At 34.8% G+C, this 21,501-nt stretch overlaps 2 protein-coding genes and 1 long non-coding RNA gene across 4 annotated transcripts in view; 1 reads left to right on the plus strand and 2 right to left on the minus strand.

Annotated features, from left to right (window-relative positions):
- The window catches only part of LOC122398492 (protein pinocchio), a 70,020-nt gene extending 63,346 nt beyond the window's left edge, over window positions 1-6,674 (minus strand). Inside the window, exons 1-2 of the mRNA XM_043398396.1 lie at window positions 6,533-6,674; window positions 3,453-3,649 (exon numbers count right to left, since the gene is read on the minus strand). Coding sequence (XP_043254331.1) covers window positions 3,453-3,597 — 145 coding nt within the window. The 5' untranslated portion in view covers window positions 3,598-3,649; window positions 6,533-6,674. The remainder of the gene's footprint in view (window positions 1-3,452; window positions 3,650-6,532) is intronic.
- LOC122398493 lies at window positions 206-1,399 on the plus strand. 2 transcript variants are annotated; one of them, XR_006259187.1, is made up of 4 exons: window positions 206-458; window positions 565-759; window positions 1,076-1,172; window positions 1,263-1,399. It is a non-coding gene; the product is annotated as an uncharacterized LOC122398493 (long non-coding RNA). The 2 variants fall into 2 exon arrangements; XR_006259186.1 differs by having other exon boundaries at window positions 565-1,172.
- Window positions 6,675-7,288: 614 nt separating the features above from the next.
- On the minus strand, window positions 7,289-19,382 carry LOC122398510 (serine/threonine-protein kinase fray2-like). Its single transcript, XM_043398436.1, has 10 exons — window positions 19,141-19,382; window positions 18,682-19,024; window positions 18,417-18,598; window positions 10,843-10,953; window positions 10,621-10,717; window positions 8,466-8,513; window positions 8,225-8,377; window positions 8,003-8,147; window positions 7,771-7,933; window positions 7,289-7,697 (listed from the first exon to the last, which is right to left on the minus strand). Exons 2-10 carry the CDS (start codon window positions 19,020-19,022, stop codon window positions 7,678-7,680), a joined length of 1,260 nt encoding a protein of 419 aa, XP_043254371.1. The 5' UTR covers window positions 19,023-19,024; window positions 19,141-19,382; the 3' UTR covers window positions 7,289-7,677.
- Window positions 19,383-21,501: the final 2,119 nt, after the last annotated feature.

Below are 21,501 nucleotides of genomic sequence, written 5' to 3' on the forward strand. Positions count from 1 at the left end.
AAAGGAACGACTGTAAGTGTGGAAAAAAATTAATGTCGCATCGGCGTGCAACAGGTCACTGTCACTGGACACACGATGCAACAAGATACATTCGCAGCTGAACAAAGGAGAACCATTATCTAAGCGATTAGTGCACGCGCCAGACGCAGAGTACCGTTTGCGATCGACTATGCAGAACGGAACACCGATTTCTCAGGAAGAAAGCTGATATCCACGTGGATCCAATTTTGTCCGTAGATCGAGTTCCTGCCTCGTGGACTGTGCACGTTGTCCTAATCTATAATAATAGAACCACGCAGGTCAAGCTAAGCAACACGATGCGTTGCACGCACGCGCTCTACGTGTACACTGCACAACCGACTGTGCAAATTGCGCAAATTGTACAAACAAAGTTGGGCAAATTTTATTCCCAATAAAGAAATAACGAATAAATCTCGAAGTTTATTCGTAAATAAAAAGTAATGATTTTAATTGGAATATCTATACGAAGGATAACCCTTAAAATAAAATCATCGATCTAGCAAATTTACTGATCCGATTTTTTTTCTTTTCGATTCTTTTTAGTTAACGATTTTATTGACCGGATGAAAATCAAACTGTGCATAAAAGAGCTATCTCAAGTAGGATGAAAGGACAAAGTTCAGCGAATAAGGATGACCTAACCTAACTCAACTCGCCACGAAGAAAATGTAGAAAAAAGATCCAATGGAAACGATCGTTTTGCGTATCTACGAATTTTTAGCATTCGTGCAACAAAATGTACGAAAATCTGCCTTCGAAGTTTCAATTTATTAATTTAAATGGTGCAAAGGTTATCGAAACGTTAATTACTCGACTAAACTACATTTTTAAGTATCCATTAAGCGAACTGTATTAAAGTATCCACGAACGTAACAATGATAGCACGATACGGCAGTAAATTACAATTACAATACAATTTTTTATTTGAACACCTAACGCAAGGTTATGGTTCAGACGGCAGCAAATAGAATTAATGATTGCGTTAATATGAATGGACATTATGTTATACGATGTTGTAATTAATTTTTCTTTCTTTTTTTTTCTTTCCATCAAGTCACAATTTCAATGGATAAGTTAGGTGTTCCAAGAATCGAACATCGTTATGTACCTGCAGGTGGTTCCATTCCAAGCACAGGAACTCCACATTGAAAGTACGGATTTTTACCTCGATAAAAGCACTAACAAAAATTAACTTTTTCATATTATCCTTTTTATATATTAATATATAAATTTTTATCTAGCTTCTTCAAGAAATGATGGAAATAACAGCGCAATAATTCGAAGGGCACTGCTGTACTACGTTCTCCAAATAAATGGACGGCGCATTTGATATGTTTGATTGTTAAATCTTTGACTGAGCCGCCTCCCTACCACCCCATACAACAATTTTACATAAAGAAGATTCGAATTGCAATATCTACTTAGCCGACATTTACTTTAATTTTTTAAGGTGTCGTGTCGAAAGTAAATAAATAAAAATAAAAAAGATCAATCGAAAAGATACTCCGTGACGTTAATGCCACCAGGAGATGTTTAGTCGTGGAACGTAACACGATCGTTTCGTGTGTGATAAAATGTCAGCTGGCAGTTAACGATACGATAAGCTTTCGGGATATAGAATATCCGTATGTATAGTTCAAGAAATTGTACGACCCGGCGTATACACATTTCTGATTTTTCCATATTGTAACGGTGTATATTCAACATACAAACGAAAAGCTGTAGCACAAGTTCATCATTGACAACTTAATGAACACAATATTACCTCCATTTATTATTCATAGTCAATTCTCGTTTTACTCGTCCAAAGTACAGCTGTGTCGATTCCAATCGCAGATGGCGATATATTTAATCTCGAAAATAAAGTCCACGTACAATAACGGCACATTCGAAAATTTAATAATTGGGGTGCACAAGTTCCGAAATTTTTATCTGGATTTTCTGTCTCGTAACGTTACGTCATAGTCTAGAATTACGTATCTCCAAAACAACTGTAAAATTAGTGTGTGTAACGATCCGTAGAAAATAACTGGGAAATTCGATGATTTTTTTTTTATTTCTTCCGCTACCTAGAGCAAATTGAAGAAGTCTTTTATTTATTTCGTTATCGTAATATCACATTATCATTAGTATCGATTCATTTTTATTTTGCGTACTCTTCCGACTTGATCTCGTTGAAAGAAAAATAGTTTTTTCTCTCTGTTACGCAATAAAACTTGGGGCAAAAATAATGATGGTCTCTTTAAACATTTCCGTTTTGTTCGGACACGAGATATTAACTTTATACAGCAGTTTGTGAATTATGCATCAACGCTTAATTTCAGTAAAGAACGTAACGGAAATGCGATGCAAATGCGTCACGACACTTCGATTCCTTTTTGTTTGTTCTTTGATGATGCCAATGAACCATCGAATGCATTTAATTTCCGTGGAAATTTTCGCGCGAGTAGGAACACAACTACATGCATTAACAAATGGTAACAATGACGTCTAAGATTCAACACGTGATCCCTCGCATAAATAGCAGTTTAGTATGCAAGTGTATATACCGTATGAAATGATTCTATTAACTGGTCCAGGCTACGTTTTCCATCCATTACAATAAATTGCCATACTCGCTAGGGCATACATACAGGGTGTTCGGCCACCCCTGGGAAAAATTTTAATGGGAGATTCTAGAGGCCAAAATAAGACGAAAATCAAGAATACCAATTTGTTGATGGAGGCTTCGTTAAGAAGTTATTAACGTTTAAAGTTGCGGCTGTAGAACGGCAATTTGTCCACCTACCCGAATTTTTTTTTCGAAAGTGCGTAGGATTTCGGGGGTATGTCTATTCACCGAAAGTGATTGTAATCGACTCCCGCAACCGAAAATAATTTTTCCAGAACGATTTGAAATTTTTGAATTTTGTCGAAAAATTTCACTCCTCGAATTTTTTTCTCGAAAGTGGGTGAAATTTCAGGGGTATGTCTATTCGCCAAAAATAATTGTAATTGACATCTGTAACTAAATATAATTTTTCCAGAACGATTTGAAATTTTTTAATTTCGTCCAAAAGTTTCACACCTTTTCGAATTTTTTTCTCGAAAGTGAGTAGGATTTCGAGGGTACGTCTAATGATAAAAAATTATTGTAATCGACCCCCGCAACCGAAAATAATTTTTCCAGAACGATTTGAAATATTTTAATTTAATTGTTAATAACTTTTTAACGAGGCCTCAGTCAAGAAACTGATATTGTTTATTTTCGTCTTATTTTGGCCTCTAGAATCTCCCATTAAAATTTTTCCCAGCTGTACAAAAAAAAAAATACCACGTTAATGGTCCCCCAAAATTGGCGATACAAGGAACTGCCATTTTATCCGAGATCTGTCTGCTCGTCTCTGTGATGCTGGTCGCTGTGCACCATAATCAAAAGTGAATGTACTTACATTTGTTGACGCTGAACGCGATGTCGGAAAATTGTACGTTGCGAAGGACATTGTGAGCAATGGCGCGGGAATTTGAAGGGGCAAAATCCGGGTCGTCGATATCGAACGATACGTTTTCCTCGAATTCCGTCATAGAGCTCTCCATGGTATCGAAAACGTGTGGCGAGTCGATTTCCAGCACCGAATTTTTTCACCACCTAAAAAAATAAATGCTAGTGTTTATTACCGTTCCACGATAAAGAAACATTTTTTTAAACCAGTGTTTCTCAAACTTCTACCCGTGAAACACACCCCCTCCCCTAGCGTTAAATTTTTGTACCAAATCTGTCTGTATCGATGGTCACAAATTTCATAATTATATTAGTCGAAAAAGTAACGTGTTAAATTTTTTAATATTATACCTGATAGACTGTATAAACTATCACGCGTATGGCACATCACTGTCCATAAATATTTAAGGGAATGCTTTATTGTGATATTGTATATTCTTATGTATGCACGTGCATCATGAATAATCAAACGAGGTCATTTCATAGAACAAATAGAAAGCTTGCATTATTAACCCTCCGTTGGCATAACCGGTCGTTCAAGTCCAGGCGAAAATTAAGTATAACTTGTGCACCAAAATAGAAACTCTAATAAATGTCTTAGAATTTTTGTAGATTTTTCTAATGCCCAAAACAATAAAATCCAGGCCTGCCTAAATAGGTTATGCCGACGGAGGGTTAAATGTTTCACTATTTTTTTGTTAAATTAAACAATATCAATACATTTGAATACAATATCACCATGCATGGCCTCCTAATCTAATATAAATTTAACTTAATACAGACTGCTAGTAAATATTTTAACCAGAAAACATAATATGACAATTAAAATACAACGGATTTTCTGACGAACAATTGAACGAAACGAGTAAAATGGAGTCGTTCCGACGGAGTTGCGGAACACAAAGAATCCGTTCCTATTCGTGAAAACGGAACCTCCATTTTTCGCCAACAATAAAGAAGTAGCAAATTATGCAAAATTATCTCGAAATTTCATGGTCGAGTTTGTTGTTACGTAAATCGTTTCGACGGTGCAATACAAGATGTCCGTGAAACGGAACAAACTGCACCCTGTCGGCCATTTACGATAGGACAAGTTACAACACAGCTAATGTTACAATACCAGACCTGTTTACAAACACTCTAACGACATTAAAACAGTGCACGTGGATCTATTAACCGCACAGACCATTGTCAATTTCCCTCGCGGCAGCTTCAGATTAGAATTAGGGTTCAATTTTATACCTGCTACGAATAAATTTCAAATATTTCAACATCATTGTTCGCCGAACAGATGTCTTCGGGGTAACGAGTCGAAATCGTTAATATTTTCAGGCGTAAAAATAAATATATCATATTTCTAAAAATACAAGTTCGATCTAACCCAAACTTTTTATAAAGAATGATAAAGTTTGAGAAACACTGCATAGTAACGTTGCGTGTGATTATTTAAAACTACTTATAATCGAAAAATCTAAATTTTCTTTACTGAAATATTGTGTAATATTTTTTTTTTATAATTATAGTTACTGTCAATAATAGACAAAAAAAAAAAAATCGTCCCTAAAGAGGTTAAAAAAATTAACAATAAACGTAAAAAGAAGTTGAATTATAATTCTCTTTACACTATTCACATATTACGAGTGACGTTAGAATTAAATTCGCCAAATATTTCAACGCGAATAAATTCGAACAGCCTTACATCGGACTTCCCTGTAATCTATTCACGACGATTTTTTTCAGAATTTCGTGGAACCGAGAACAAGGCACGGACGAGCACAAAGATGGAGTAAGAGGAAGAGAGCGACAGAAGAAGGCAGCGAATTTGCGTCGCGTGTTTACAAACACTAGTCCCGAGGTTCTTTCATGCACGCATAGAATTGTTTTCTTTTTAAGGTGGCCAACGCCACCAACGGCCCCGTGAATAAAGCAGAACAAAAGTGTCAATCAAAAGTTACATCAATCTGTTTCGTAACTATGGATATAACTTGATACGCATCGTGACTTTGTCGATGAACTTGATTATATTTGATCACATTGTAATCTCATAATATACTAGCAATGCAAATAGTTTGCAACGTGAATTTAGCTGATCTAAAATTGTGCACGCATGTTGCAATTACGACGATTTTACGTCTAATCTTTCGAACTGAATCTCAACTTTTCTTTCAAAGTAATAACTATTTCTTGATTATGGACATTTTCGTGTTAGCCTTTTTCTTTTTGAGTACGCTTGATAAAGCAAAAATACACAAAAATTGTGAGGATTGTTCTTATAATATTCTTGTGATCAATTTCTCGTACGATAAATAATGAAATAGAAAGAACGTAAGTATTTTATAACAAGATACATACTCAAATAATGAGCAAAAATAAATGCATCGATTAAATAATAAAATCTAATTAACACTATCACTTTCAATCAGTGATCAACGATACATGCAGATACTGACAGATAATTACGCATCGCAGACAATACTTGCGATAATCGTTGCAACAAGAACACAGAAGATTGTTTCATCAAACGATGATTGATTATTATCATTGTAAATTCGAAAAAGGAACAAATGTTTACGAATCGACGTAAATTTCTTCAATCGATAAAGTAACCGTTGAATTTAAAACAATTTATCGTACGCGATTATCGTAAATCGAATTTTAAGATATTGATTCGATATTACATCGAGTACTTAAATACACGTACGTACACATTATTTATTATGGTAGAAATTATTTTTAAAACATTTGTTAACGAGATCCAGTAAAACTAAGCACAAGATCACGTGATTTAAAATATTTATATTCCGTACCTACCACAAAGCGAATTCATGCAATTAGTATTACATTTCCATGCTTGCTTTATAAAGAAATAATACAATTTATCGAAGTGATAAGTGTGTTAATGCAATTTTTATATTATATATTAAGTTCGATAAAATGTACTTCAAACTATTTGTTAAGAATACTGATAGCTGATCGTTGTTACGAAATGTAATTGATGTAATTGCTGCTATAAATAGTACAAATTCATACCTGTTTTCTAATCCTTGTTTGAAAATTCACGTATTCGTTGACACTCGACTTTCAAACGTTTTCACAAGACGCGTACCGTTTCGACACGCACCTACCGGTGGCCGATGGTCGACTGACACTTACCGCGCTATCACGTGGGAAATTTGTCACAGACATTCGTGAAACTATTTCCAACGAGCATCAACATCCTTTACCGACTGTTACCGCGATAATGAATTACGACTGTTAAATACCTTTAATTTATCGAGGTGCACGTTCTTATCAGAAGTTACGAAAGAACGGAGAATGAAATTACCGGTTTGAAATAATAATTCACGGACTCGGGCACCCTTCCGACCTCTCGCTACCACGGTTCCCACTCGACTGATCTCAATTTATGATTTTCACGTACCTCGAATTTTTTAGAATTTACGGTTCACCGGCAAAGAATGAAAATAAACGGTCGTTATTCGTACTAATAGGGTGACGAGCCAGTTCCGGTAAGGATATCTTCAAGCAACAGAACACAAACTATTGTTCAGATTGATTTTGGCTGGTTTTAAAACGATTGAATAAAATTAACAATCGTCAAATTTAAATCAGATCCATTAAGTATCAAATTCTAAACACAAATGCTGCAAATACACCGAATAAATATACCACATTTTTGGAAAATATTTTTGTATTTCATGATCTACAGTTACAAATTAATTAAAATTACACAATAATTATCCGTCATGCTTTTAAAATATATGAACAAATTCAACACAAGCCCTTCCTAATTAGACTAATATCTCAGCACAAATGTATAGAATTAAAATTTGAAAAAATATAGACGGGAAATCGACTCGCATTGTCTTACATTTTTACGTTTAAAATTAGATATATATATGTATGTATACAATTTATACAAGGGGTTCTTATAATTTAACAAGGCAGTTGTACAATTACAAATTACACAACAGTCAAACGACTCATACATTAATGAAATGTATTAAAAATTGAGCGCGATACGTAATACCGCAATACGGAATAAAATTTTTACCTTACTGTACATAAATTAAATTAGAATAGATTAGAATTTGGCATACCAAGTACTGTGCGAACATGTACCTTATAATAAAGCATCATCACTAATCTTTAATTGAATATCTATCAGACATTGATTAAAACATTGGTCCAAATCCTGTATAAAACATAGACAATTAACCACCATGTCTTTTCACACGATCATTGCAAATTTACGTACGTATACTTACTAGGATTTGGCGGTGGACGTAATCTATACATATCTGCAGGGATAAATCGTGGTCCAAATGGTCGTAAGGGGCCCATCATAGGAGGGTGTCTGTTACCTCTAAGAGGACCCTGCCCACGAATTGGAACCAAAGGACCGATCATTATAGGCCTTGGAGCAAAATTCTGAACGAATAACAAATGAGTTTTGTATGCACTGAATAACTAAATTTTGTGAATAAATAAAATACCTACTCCGTAATAAATAGGAACAGGAATCGGTTCGATATAGTGTGGTGGAGGAACCCTTCGTTCACCGGATCTACCACTACCTCTATCTCTTCTTTCTCGAGATCGTTCTCTAGACCTGGCTCGATACTCTCGATAAGATCGCTCGTCTCTAAATAATGCATTATTCCAATATATTTTCAAACCTTACTTTGCATGCGATGATATTTGAAACGTTGCATAATATACCTATGATGAAAGTCTTTGTCCCTCGAACGCGAATGATCACGACGACGATGACTTCTTTCTCGTGAACGACCTTCATCTACGTTATGCGATTGAGAGCGTTGTCTATATTTCTCTTTATACTCTTTACTTTTATCCCTACTACGATCCCTTTCCCTAAATCAATAATGCAATGATTCGATATAATAAAATTGAAACGGTATGTAGAGTACACTAATATAAGAAACCATTAAGTAATTTTTACCTATCGCTTCTATAACTTCCTCTATCATCGTGCTTCGTGTCTTCGTGCCTAAAAGATAGTAATAAATTAATAAAAAATTAAATTATCTAACAACTTTTTAGAGTACATATTAACAACTGAAATATAGAAAATCGATTTATTATGTTTATGCTTAACCTATACTTAAACGTAGTGCAATACTCCGTGTGAAATTAATAATTTTTGTCAATATCCATATTAATTATGTCATTTTCTTAGTCGTATGTCATGACAATTTATTTATCGATATCTGGGATGAAATTTTATCCAGATTTTATGCAATTCATAAAAATCATATTAATTATGATAAAGGATATATAAAAGACAATAATTAATTGTCATTGTAGATTAAATTTCAATACATATTTTGTGCAAAGTTTAATTACGTATGTAGTTCCATATTATATAAGAAATTGTTTATTGTTCATATTACGTAATTGTAAAATTTCATATCTTTATCCTCTTTGTAGTACCATTTCGATATGTAAACAAATTTATGATCAAAAATATGATTTTCTGTACTGGTATTTCCTAAAATGATATACGCAACCTCTTGAGAAGCGCCCCACATTCGAAAAAATGTTTAATGTGGAAAAAATAAGGATAACTTATATCTCTTTTTATTACTGCATTAATTATTCTATCGAAGAAATATTTATATTCTCTTACTGAATATATATAGTTTTATTTAACGTTAATAAAATTCACAATCAACAACACATTCAAAATTATGCACTACAAATTTATAATTAAAGAAAATTTAAAAAGAGGGAAAATGAAGAATGCAATTCGATAAAATTAACAAGGATTATGCAAAGAACTAACAAATATGTTAGCAATACAGTAAATATTATTCTCGATACCATGATACTCTCGTTTAATTTAATTTTGAATAGTTGAAGTTACTTACCTTCAATAATCATTGTCTTAACGATATATTACCAGTGCAATGTAATAGACTCGAAAATAAAACCCGAAATACCAATGAAATAATTTAAATAGTTACGTTACAGCAATTCTTTTTTGCTTTTACCATAGACCATTCAAGTGATAGCAACAAATTCACTAATATAATCTTTCAGTTTTAACACTTCAAATGCAACAAATATTATTAGCAAAAGCTATTCGTATTATTTGTAAAATATTAATTTTATATTAATCCAATCAAATTAATATACGAAAAAGTATGTATATCTCTGCATTGTCCTTGAAAAAAAAATTAATATACTAAAGGATAAAGCAGAAGCATTGGTTTAGCATAAGCAAGCATGTACACAGAATCGGGTACATTGTAAATTGTGTCCGTGTCCCATCTGTTTGGCTTTTCTCCACATCCTTGTGAAGCATTAGTAAAGCTAGAACAAAACAAACTGTAATAACATAAAACAAAACATGCCTAAAACAGCTATCTGGAAGCACAATTACATCCAAGTATTTATACCATTTAAAAAATTAGATATTGTGAATTTATGAAACATTCAACATACACAATATCAAAGCGAATCCATTATGTACTAATCGTATATTTAAGTACTTTTCGTGTTTTTTGATATCACAATAAAATGTGTTACCACATATCATTTTCCAATAAACTTTGATCGTATCAATTAAGAATGATCAAATATGCATACTCTTCATATAAAAACAATTGCAATACTCAGCATACTTTCGATAAACAGAGTCTTAATTTATGAACCAATATGCTCTTTTCAGAATAACGGACCTTTTTTTGCCATTAATATTTTTGATATTCGTTCACAAATTAGCTGCAACGACTCGCCAAAATATTCAAACGATCTCAAAACAAAACGTTTAATGTTTAAAACAATGAAGTTGTATTATGTTTTTCAAAATACTTTTATAACGGTAGTAACATATTAATATCAGGATCAAATATGTTATGTCTGAAAATATTTTGTAAATCTTAATGTAACTTCATTTTCACAACCGCTAAACGCTTTGTTCGAAAGTATTCGAATGAATTAGTGAGCAACATGTACATGCTAATAATCATATCCATATTACAATTGTAAAATCTTATTATAATAATAAATAAAAGTTTAAGTAACAGTTACTTATCACTAATCGCAAGAATTTTGCTTTCTTGCAAAGTACAACTGCCAATATAGGCACAAACCTGGAATGACGAGACGATGTGCGTAGAGGACTATGACTTCGAGTCTTTTCAAGACTCAAAGACGCTGAACGCCTGTTGCATGTTTTCGACTTGTTTCCTGAAAATAAAAAATTCATAGAAAAATTGAAATTATTTTCTTGTTTAAATATGATTTAAAACTAGCAGTGCTACAAATAGAATGATGTATATAGATAATAAAAATAACGAAAATAACGAACATACCCGAAGTTTCAGACTTTATAGATACAATTGTACGGTGTTCCTCAACTTCCTCTGTGTCTAGCGTGGTCCCCTTTATTTCTTCCCTTTCAAATATCGGTTTGGACCCTTCTCCTATAGTTAAGCAAATGTATTCATGGAGACAATGTGTAGAATGTACATGAATCAAGCATTCAAGCAATATTAGCAGATATGACAGACCTTGAAAATGTTAAGGTTGCTAACTGGCTCATTTTGAACAATTCTAAGCCAGGTCATTTTATAACGAATTTACTGACTAAATCAACTTTTAACAACAGTTACAGAAGTAAAACGACACATTTCTTTTCTATTAACATTATTTTACATTGTCAATTTTTATAAATGACTTAAGAAAAATATTTATGCAATATTAGATTTTAAAAACCTGTATAAATGTGGGATTTTTTAAATTAATTCAACAGAGGTAAATTATAAGTAACAGTAGTTTAATGTTATAAGTGAAAAAAATCGGGGAACATGATGGGCCACTACAAACAACGACATCCGCTGATCACATGAAGCCCTGGCTAGAAAACGTATCAGACTATTCATATTCGACAGATGAGGAAGAAACCGATAATGCAGCTCCTGAGGACAGGAGCATTGTTCAGGACGGCCGAGTGTAGGAGGCAAAAAAGGGCTTCGAGGAAGCGTTGCCGAACGCTGACGGTTAGGAGCAGCGTAAGAACGCGTACAAAATCAGCTGTTAGGACGCATGTGAAAGTCGCCCTATTGTCAATGACCGTAGTCGTAAACATGACCGAAAGGCGAGCGACAATTCTAGATATTTAAACCATTCTTTCGTCTTTGGTGCAGCTAGTTTTGATAACATTGGAATAAGAGTGCGATTCACTCGTTCTACTTGTCCGTTTGCTCTAGGGACACCTGTCGTTATCAAAACATGCTGGATGTTTTCATTTTTGCAATATAGCTCAAATTCTCGCGAGGTGAATGCCGTTCCGCGATCCGATATGATCCGTCTGGGATTGCCAAATATATCTGCCTGCTTCTTTAATTTAGAAATTACTTCCGCTGTTGTTGTGGAGCGAGTCGCATACAGCCACACGAACTTCGCGAATGCATCGACTACTACTAGCACGTGTTGATAACTCTTTTTGGTGGACGGCAAGGGGCCGATATGGTCAATATGGTACGTATCGAGTGGAACTGTTCCCTTGTCGATCGCATTTAGTAAACCTTCTTGTTTCCCGTGTTTCCTTTCCGATAAGATGCAGCTAATACAATTTCGTATAATTTTCTCAACGGTGGCGCGCATATTCGGAAACCAATACTCGCGTTTTAACAGGTTCTCAGTTTTGGCTACCGAAAAGTGCCCTATCTCATGTGTCTGCCTAATTATCTGGGGCTGCATTGCTTTGGGTAATATCAATTGTACCTCGCCCGCCTCTTCTTTATATAACAAACCGTTCCGCACCACGTATCCTTCGCATTGACCACGTTCCGCCACCTTAAAGAAATTTTTCAACGCCGCGTCACTATGCTGTGCTTTTCGTATTCTCGCGATGATGCTATCCTCACATTCTTTAACTAACATTACTGACGGTAATGGGTTTCGACTCAATGCATCGACGTGCATCATATTTTTGCCGGCGCGATGCTCGATTGTATATTGATATTCTTCTAATGTCAGTGCCCATCGCGCTACACGCACACATAAATCTCGCAATCATTGAATATCCGGGTATATATTTTCTAAAATAGCCCGTAAGCCCTAGGAAACTTTGAATATGTCTTATATTTTCGGGTTGCTTAAATTTCATGACTGCCTCTATTTTATCTTCGGAAGGGCGAACTGTTCAATTCTCGATTATGTGGCCTAGAAACTGTATTCGCGTCTGTAGAAAGCAACATTTTCCCCAATTAAACTTTAACCCGTGATATGAAGCGACCTGTAATACTTCTCGCAATATTCCCAGTCCCGTATTATGATCTCGCGAGGCAATAATGAAATCGTCTATGTAAATTAACACCTTCTCCTGTTTAATGTGATCTGCGAAAATTGTGTTTATGAATTTTTGAAAGATTGCTGGCGAATTACACAGACCGAAAGGAGCGTACCGAAATTCATATTGTCCATCAGGTATAATGAACGAAGTATATTTCCTACTCTTTGCCTCGATCGGGACGTGAAAAAATCCGTTTTTTAAGTCGAGGGTTGTGAATACTTTCGCGCTCTCTAATGCATTTATTTGGTCTTCTATTATTGGGAGTGGAAATCGGACCTTAACTATTTTTTTGTTGAGCTGCCGGTAATCAATGCATAATCTTGAATCGCCGTTTTTCTTTCTCACTAATACTATTGGACTCGTATACTGTGACAGAGACGGTTGAATTACACCATTGCGCAGCCATTCGGTTACGTGATGGTTTACTTCTTCTCGCTCGGATGGTGCTAATCTTCTCGCCCTCTGGTATACTGGTTCATTATCCGTTAGAACAATAGACATTTCGATATTCGTTTCGCGTGTTTTGTTTGGGCTATAGGACTGTATTAACCGTCGGACTGTTTCCCTATGCTCTTTGTCTTCAATATGCGACAAGTCTACTGGGCTGTTTTCGTATTCGATATCTATTTTAAATATTTCGGGTAGTGCGCTCGCGTTTAAGGAGTCTTTTTTACATTCCGTAACCGAAATTTGACCGTCCTTGATATTCAACTCGACTTTGCGTAAGAAATCAGCTCCGATCAATAATTCATGCCGCATCAATGTATTCGATACCACGCGTATCAGAATTGAGTACCAAGTTCCATCTATTTCAATATGAGTCGTGAATTCCCCTAATGTTTTGTTACCCTCGGACCCAATTCCGCGAAAACTAATCTCGTTTCGTATTAATTTAGGTGAGCCTATTTTAATATACTGATCCGCGCTCATCAGTGATAAATCACTACCCGTGTCTATGAGGGCGGACATTTTCTGATTATTGATCGTAACCTCTTTATGATATTTGCCATCCGCTAGTTCCGAAACACTACATGCGTCTTTTATGCTCGCGTTTTTTTTTGGACATTTCGCTGCGATATGACCAAATTCACGACATTCAAAACATCTCATACCTTTACTTCGCATTGGGCAGTCGGCCGCATAGTGTTTCCGCATACCGCAATTATGACACCGGACCTCCGTTACGTCATGCGCCGCATCCCGTCGCTGCATCGCACCGCTGCTGGTTCTTGTAGGGATGTTACTCTGGTGCCCTCGTCCGCGTAGCGATATCTGCTCGAAGGCCTCCAACAGGTCTTCTTTCGTCTTCAGGCGCTGCACTTTTGCTTGGTCTCGCAATGCCGCATCCGGAATTCCCTCTATGAGATATTCCACTGCTTCCTCTTCATCTATGGCGATATAATTAGCCAATATCAGCTTCTCGTGAAGATACGCACTGAACGTTTCTTCCCGTTTCCAGATCCGTTGTTCGAATTGTTTTCGGAGCTGGACTTTGCTTTGACGTCTTTGGAACATCTCCCTGATGTTTCTTAGCAATTCGTTTACCGGCATGATGACGTATTCGGCTTTCGAATGAAACCAGTCAAGTGCTCTTCCTTTGAGACGCATGCCGATCATTATTTTAGTGAGGTCGTCTGATAATTGGTAAGTGGCTTGCAAAAATGTCACTTGCCTTTCCCACGTATTATAGAGTTCGCTTCTCCCGTCGAAATAATTTAACAGCTCCGAAATTGCACCGATGTTTACCCGAGGTGTTGTCTCGGTGGTGGGTCTTCTTAGGGGTTATTTGAATTGGAGGATCTTGCGGCGTTAAATCAAGGTTTTCCCGTGATTCTGCATTCAAATTCGGCCGTTGCTGGCTACGCAGAATCTCGATTTCTCTTCGAGCGAGTTCAAGTTCACGTTTGTCAAGTGCTTCTTCCTTTCGCATCAATTCCATTTCACGGCGCATATATTCTATTTCGTTTGTACTTACGCGCAGTGGAGTTGCTTCCGGTTGCACCACTGCTGCGTCGGTGCTGGGTAGATTCTCCTCTTCTTGGACCCATAGACCGGATGGATCTGCCTCCATCAATCTGCCGATGAGTTCGCTCTTAATGCCCGAAGTGACTAAGCCGCGGCACCTGAGCTTTTCCCTTAATTCTTGTACAGAAAACTCAATTGCACTTCTTGTTGCCATCTCGTTTCAGCACAATGACACTTTAAATTGACTGTGGATCTCGATTTAAACGTTGATTGATTTATACTGTCGAATTTTATTTGTTTTGATCAATCCCGGACGAGCCCCCAAAATTGTGGGTTTTTTAAATTAATTCAACAGAGGTAAATTATAAGTAACAGTAGTTTAATGTTATAAATTATTATATATATATATATTTTACTCGCACTCACTGACTCATATATTTTACTCACACTCGCTGTCTCGCTGTCTCGCTTGTACGTAATAATCTCTCGTTCTTCGTAGCGCTTCGATTTATATACAAAATCTCACACACGCTTGCCGATACACCGATTTTTGCGGCTGTTGGCCTTTTCGTAAGTTTTCTCTCTCGCACACATGGTCTCTCTCTCGCACTCGTTTGCCTTTCGGTCATGTTTACGACTACGGTCGTTGACAATAGGCGAGCGATTTTCACATGCGTCACAACAGCTGATTTTGTATGCGTTCTTACGCTGCTCCTAACCGTCAGCGTTCGGCAACGCTTCCTCGAAGCCCTTTTTTGCCTCCTACATAAATTTCTTTATTTTTTCTAAATACGAACAATTTATCATAATTCTCATAATATCCATAATTAAAAATAACCTATAAAATATTACGACGAGAATTAAATTTTGAAAATACTAGATTTTTTACTCTCCATTTGATAAAATTATTTAAATAAGGATCATTCCATTTTTAATATTCTTCGTGAAATAATAATTCATTTTTAAATTGAAATTCATACAAACCATATGAACTACTTTTTTAAATTAAGAAAAACATATACTTTATATATTTCCTCTCAAGAATCGTTAATATTTCATATTAAACATATTCAAAAAAAATATTGAATAATATAATCATCAACGACGCTATACAGGGTGTTCGGCCACCCCAAAATAAGACGAAAATCAAGAATAAAATTTTTCTAGCAAAAATTTTAATGAGCGATAGTAGAGGCCAAAATAAGACGAAAATCAAGAATACTAATTTGTTGATGGAAGCTTCGTTAAAAAGTTATTAACAATTAAATTCAAAAATTTCAAATCGTTCTGGAAAAATTATTTTCGGTTGCGGGGGTCAACTACAATCATTTTTGGTGAGTACACATACCTCCGAAATCCTATCTACTTTCGAGAAAAAAAATCGAGTAGGTGCTGAAATTTTTCGGCGAAAAAAAATTTTTCAAATCGTTCTAAAAAAATTATTTTCGGTTACGGGGATCAATTACAATCATTTTTTATCATTACACATACCTCCGAAATTGTACGCACTTTCGAGAAAAAAATTCCTTACTGAAAATCCAATTAGGTGCCTAAATTTTTCAACGGAGAAAAAAAATTGCAAATCGTTGTGGAAAAATTATTTTCGGTTGCGGGGGTCAACTGCAATCATTTTTGGTGAGTACACATACCTCCGAAATCCTATCTACTTTCGAGAAAAAAAATCGAGTAGGTGCTGAAATTTTTCGGCGAAAAAAAATTTTTCAAATCGTTCTAAAAAAATTATTTTCGGTTACGGGGATCAATTACAATCATTTTTTATCATTACACATACCTCCGAAATTGTACGCACTTTCGAGAAAAAAATTCCTTACTGAAAATCCAATTAGGTGCCTAAATTTTTCAACGGAGAAAAAAAATTGCAAATCGTTGTGGAAAAATTATTTTCGGTTGCGGGGGTCAATTACAATCAGTTTTTGTCATTAGACATACCCACGAAATCCTGCCCACTTTCGAGAAAAAAAATAGAGAAGGTGTGAAATTATTCGAGAAAATTAAAAAATTGCAAATCGTTGTGGAAAAATTATTTTCGGTTGTAGGGTTCAATTACAGTCATTTTTGGTGAATAGACATACCCCCGAAATCTTGCGCATTTTCGAGAAAAAAATTCAGTAAGGGCGGCACTTTAAACGTTAATAACTTTTTAACGAAGCTTCCATCAACAAATTGGTATTCTTGATTTTCGTCTTATTTTGGCCACTGCTATCGCTCATTAAAATTTTTGCTAGAGGTGGCCGAACACCCTGTATAAAGTGAATTAAACAAAAAATGACTAAGTTCTTTTACAAAGTTTAATTAAATTGAATAAATTTATTTTCGTAGACTAATAGTCCCATACTGAAATCTTCAGAGGTGCTTTGCATCTTCCAAGACGTTTAAAAAGATCTTCCAGTTGTTGATTCAAAATTCCACAAGCCTGTTCGAATTTTTCTATACTATATAGATTTTAAACACCATGTCAACCAATTAAGTCAAGTACACGAATATTTATATTTAAACATTTAGAGAACACTAGTTCTTTCAGCTCTACTTATTTATATGAAATTTGAATGCAATAAAATCAAATCTATCATATAAATTTAAGGAATATAATAACTTGGTTTTACTTCTGCATCTTCCATTAGAGAATTTCAGGATTTAATATTTAATTTTGTAATTTTACTCTGAAATTGCAACACAATGTAGAACTGTGCCTCTTCCAGTGTAGAATCTTAAGGTTTAAAACATCTTCGCATGAATATTGGATCGAATCAACCTTGCAGTTGATCATGTTTTCATAAATAAAGCTTCAAAAGAATCAGCATATTTAAACATGCACGCATTCCCACACCAGGATGTAAAGAGAATGCACAAAATGTGACCACATAAAAATTTGGAAGCACTGTAAGCCGTTGGCCGACCAGCCGCCATACATTTTAGTATGTTAGAGGCGACCGCGACCGGCATACATATATTTTTTTGCCAGGAATTCATTTTTACTAAAAAAATGTTATGTCTGCTTCATCAACGTAGCAGAAAGATAATTCTTTGTGCACACTCGTTAACGACTATTAAAGCAACAAGCAAAAATTACGCTAAGCATTAGCAATTTTAAAACACTCAAAGTAAAAAATGTTGTGCTTACATATTGCACATTATGCGATCGATACAGCGATCCAACGTTGTATTCCAAATACTCTCTATCCTGGATGAATCAAAAACAAATATTAACTTCAGAAATTAAACGCATAGTTGAGTGAATTCTCGACTATCGTACATAGAATAGAATATCACGTCGAAGTCCATAATCTTCGTTGTCGTAGAAGTTGATAAACATATATACCATTCTTCAAGTGTTGCATTCGACAAAGTGAAAATTGAATATTCTTTGTCTAAATTGAAAGTATTAAAAGGAGACTAAACGAATTTGAGAGAGTGACGCGTACAATACAGATTTATCACATTTACATTAGAAAACGATGTTCTGAACATCGAATGTGTTGACCATGATTCGTAGACAAACCCAGAAACAATCATCTTCCACGTTGAGTTTATTTCCTTCTATGGTACTTGTGTACTGAATAACTAAAACCTGTTAGAAGATTATAGTAAAAAGCAACACATTACCCGCTCTTCTCTTGAGCACCACATCTTCAGGATTGATTATATCCCGCTGAAGCTCACTGGGCGATGACTTTCCAGGAATGTTTCTATGAATATTTACTTTGATTTTGCGCAGCTCTGTTATACTAATTTTCGTGCCTTCGGGTCCCTTAAACAAGGGTGTTGTTCCCTCCGATGATTCTAATCTAAAGTGTAAACAGATCGATCATACAGAGTGTAGTTAGACTATTTAATTTATATGTTAATAATCAAAGTTTTTATTACTTACTTTTTTGAAAGTATAGTAGTTCGAGCTGTGCTAGATGCAGAACTTCTTCCATGTAGGCTGGGTGGTGTTTTGCTTCTACTTTTCCTACGATTATGACATGACAATCCTTGTTTGGGTAACGGTAAACCCTTTTTACGGGCGCGTCGTATTTCATACTCTAAAATCATTTTTTCTTTCAATCTATCGTGTTCCCGTTGTCGTTCTTGTTGGATCATCCATTCGCGTCTACGTCGTAATTTTTCTTCCTCGGTTCTTGAGCGTAGAGTCTCATTGCAATCTTCTTTACGCGATGACGACGATTTTTCATCAGAATGTGAATGCCGCGACGTATTCCGTTTCATTTCTACGATACACAGCAAGGTTAAATCATATACACACGCAGGAAAGGTTTGTAGGTTAGGAGCATATAAAATTTGAATACGTTTACACTTCGTATTAAATTGATATAAAGAAAATTACCTTGGTTTTACGACGAAATATTACGTTGAACGAAGATTAAAACACACATGAAGTAAAATTATAAAAATCTCTACGGCTAGTAGAAATGCATCACAAATAAATAAACACGTGCATAGCAACAAGCGGACGCTACCCGAATTATGCACCGGTAGAAGCGAACACGACCACTTTTCAAATCTACTGCACGGTACTTTTATGGGGGTAGTGGCTACCTAACCCAAACCTAACCCGGTATTCAGGTATGAGCGTACTAGCGGTAACTAGCGTAAACCAGTAGCGCTTAAACTTCGCTATCCCTTCTGCTCTTCGGGCAGCTTCGGGAATTCGAGAAAGAAGGCGAACTCGAGCCTCTCTTTCTCACTTTCCTACAGCTGAAATCCAACTTGTATCAACCACCATAAGATTCCAAGTCTCGACTATGCGCATGTACATTTATTATACAATAAATAGACTTATCGTTTAATGGGACTTCGTGACACATGATTCAATGGTTTACGAACAATCTTTACGTCTAAGTAGCGATGCATTTAGCAATTATAACTAACCGAAATACCAACATTTAATAACGTCAAGTTTTTTCAAAACTATTACCTACTAAAACATATATAGGGCACAAATGACGCTGATTTACACACTTAGTGTGAACGGGTTTAAATTCATAAGGGTAACAATTTACGTTATTTCTTTTGTAACTCTTCTTAGTAATGCATAAAAACGATTTTATTTCTATAAACATAATACATACACAATGTTACGTAATTGTTACAAAATATACTTATAATATAATTAAAATTATAGGAAAAATTAATATTCAGAGGTATATATTTGTGAATTTCCTTATTTCTTCTGTTCCATCCCTTACCTTCATTGTACTTCCTTCCACCTTACTGATTTTTTGTTACTGCTTTCTTCCATAATAATTTTCAATCTCTTTAGAAGCAAATGCCAAAATAAATATCAAATTCAGGAAACTACCATGCTTCATGTGATCCTGAAAGAAAAACGAAATTGAGGTTTCTGATAATTCTCTGTAATTGTATTAAGAAATAAATTACCTTCGTTGGAATTATGTTTGAACTGAAGTAGTGTAGCTGAAAATCATCAGGGTTAAAGTTTTTTCCAATTCATTACGTTGTTTGATAGTAAACAAACGTGGATTTCGCTACAACGCAACATTATTTACAAATGCGTAATGTCGTTAAGCAACCTGGGAAAAATGAATGAAAATATTGTTTCTTTTTACGAGTTTCGAACATTTAACACGTTCACAGATACAGAGTATTACTTTCGATCATCTGTGTATCTGAAAATCGATATGAAATCGCTATAAAACGTATAGATCGCCGGTTCAAGGTTATCATTTCGAATACTTAAACTAAAGCCTCCGATCCGGAGGCAAATAACAAAATATTATATATACTGAAGAATATATCCATATTTGTTTGCAACACCTACTAATTTATACACATTTTAAAATTGCAATACTCTATACTATATCCATATATGAAATTGCAATACTTATTAACATATCCATATTAAATTAAGCAGTGTACCAACTCTTTGAAGTGTGGTACATTAGTGTCATATCCATATTTCGTTTAGCAATACTTATTAACATATCCATATTTCGTTTTGCAATACTCTGTCCAATATTCATATACATAAATATTTGCAATACTCAGGAACATGTCCATATTGAATTAAACAGTGTACCAAAAGTTTTATGTGTATTACATTTGTGTCATATCCATATTTTCGTTTTGCAATATCTAGTGATTTCCATAAATTTTACATTGCAATACTCATTAACATATCCATATTTCATTTTGCAATACTTAGCGATTTACATCAATTTTAAATTGCAATACTCAGTCTAATATCCATATATAAATATTTGCAATACTCAGGTACATATCCACATTCAATTAAGTAGTCTACCAAATGTTTTAATTGTATTAATTTGTGTCATATCCATATTTTTTTGCAATACCTAGTGATTTACATAAATTTAAAATTGCAATACTCTGTCCAATATTCATATAAATAAATATTTGCAATACTTATTAACATAACCATATTTCGTTTTGCAATACCTAGTGATTTACATAAATTTAAAATTGCAATGCTCTGTCCAATATTCATATACATAAATATTTGCAATACTCGGGTACATATCCATATGTAATTAAGTAGTCTACCAAATGTTTCAAGTGTATTACACTTGTGTCATATCCATATTTTCGTTTTGCAATATCTAGTGATTTCCATAAATTTTACATTGCAATACTCATTAACATATCCAGATTTCATTTTGCAATACTTAGTGATTTACATAAATTTAAAATTGCAATACTCTGTCCA

This window comes from Colletes gigas, unplaced genomic scaffold, assembly GCF_013123115.1.
Source record: "Colletes gigas isolate AHSC1104 unplaced genomic scaffold, ASM1312311v1 Colletes_gigas_Sc00011, whole genome shotgun sequence".
In the NCBI taxonomy this organism is placed as follows: Eukaryota; Metazoa; Arthropoda; class Insecta; order Hymenoptera; family Colletidae; genus Colletes; species Colletes gigas.

What these genes read in the sequence shown, in the direction of transcription:
- LOC122398510 (XM_043398436.1), bottom strand. Translation starts at nt 19,022, where the DNA reads ATGAAACGGAATACGTCGCGGCATTCACATTCTGATGAAAAATCGTCG. An exon ending in ACTACTATACTTTCAAAAAA is followed by an intron (nt 18,599 to 18,681) that starts GTAAGTAATAAA and finishes TTTACACTTTAG; the next exon opens with ATTAGAATCATCGGAGGGAA. An exon ending in ACATCGTCTCGTCATTCCAG is followed by an intron (nt 8,514 to 10,620) that starts GTTTGTGCCTAT and finishes ACTATCTTTTAG; the next exon opens with GCACGAAGACACGAAGCACG.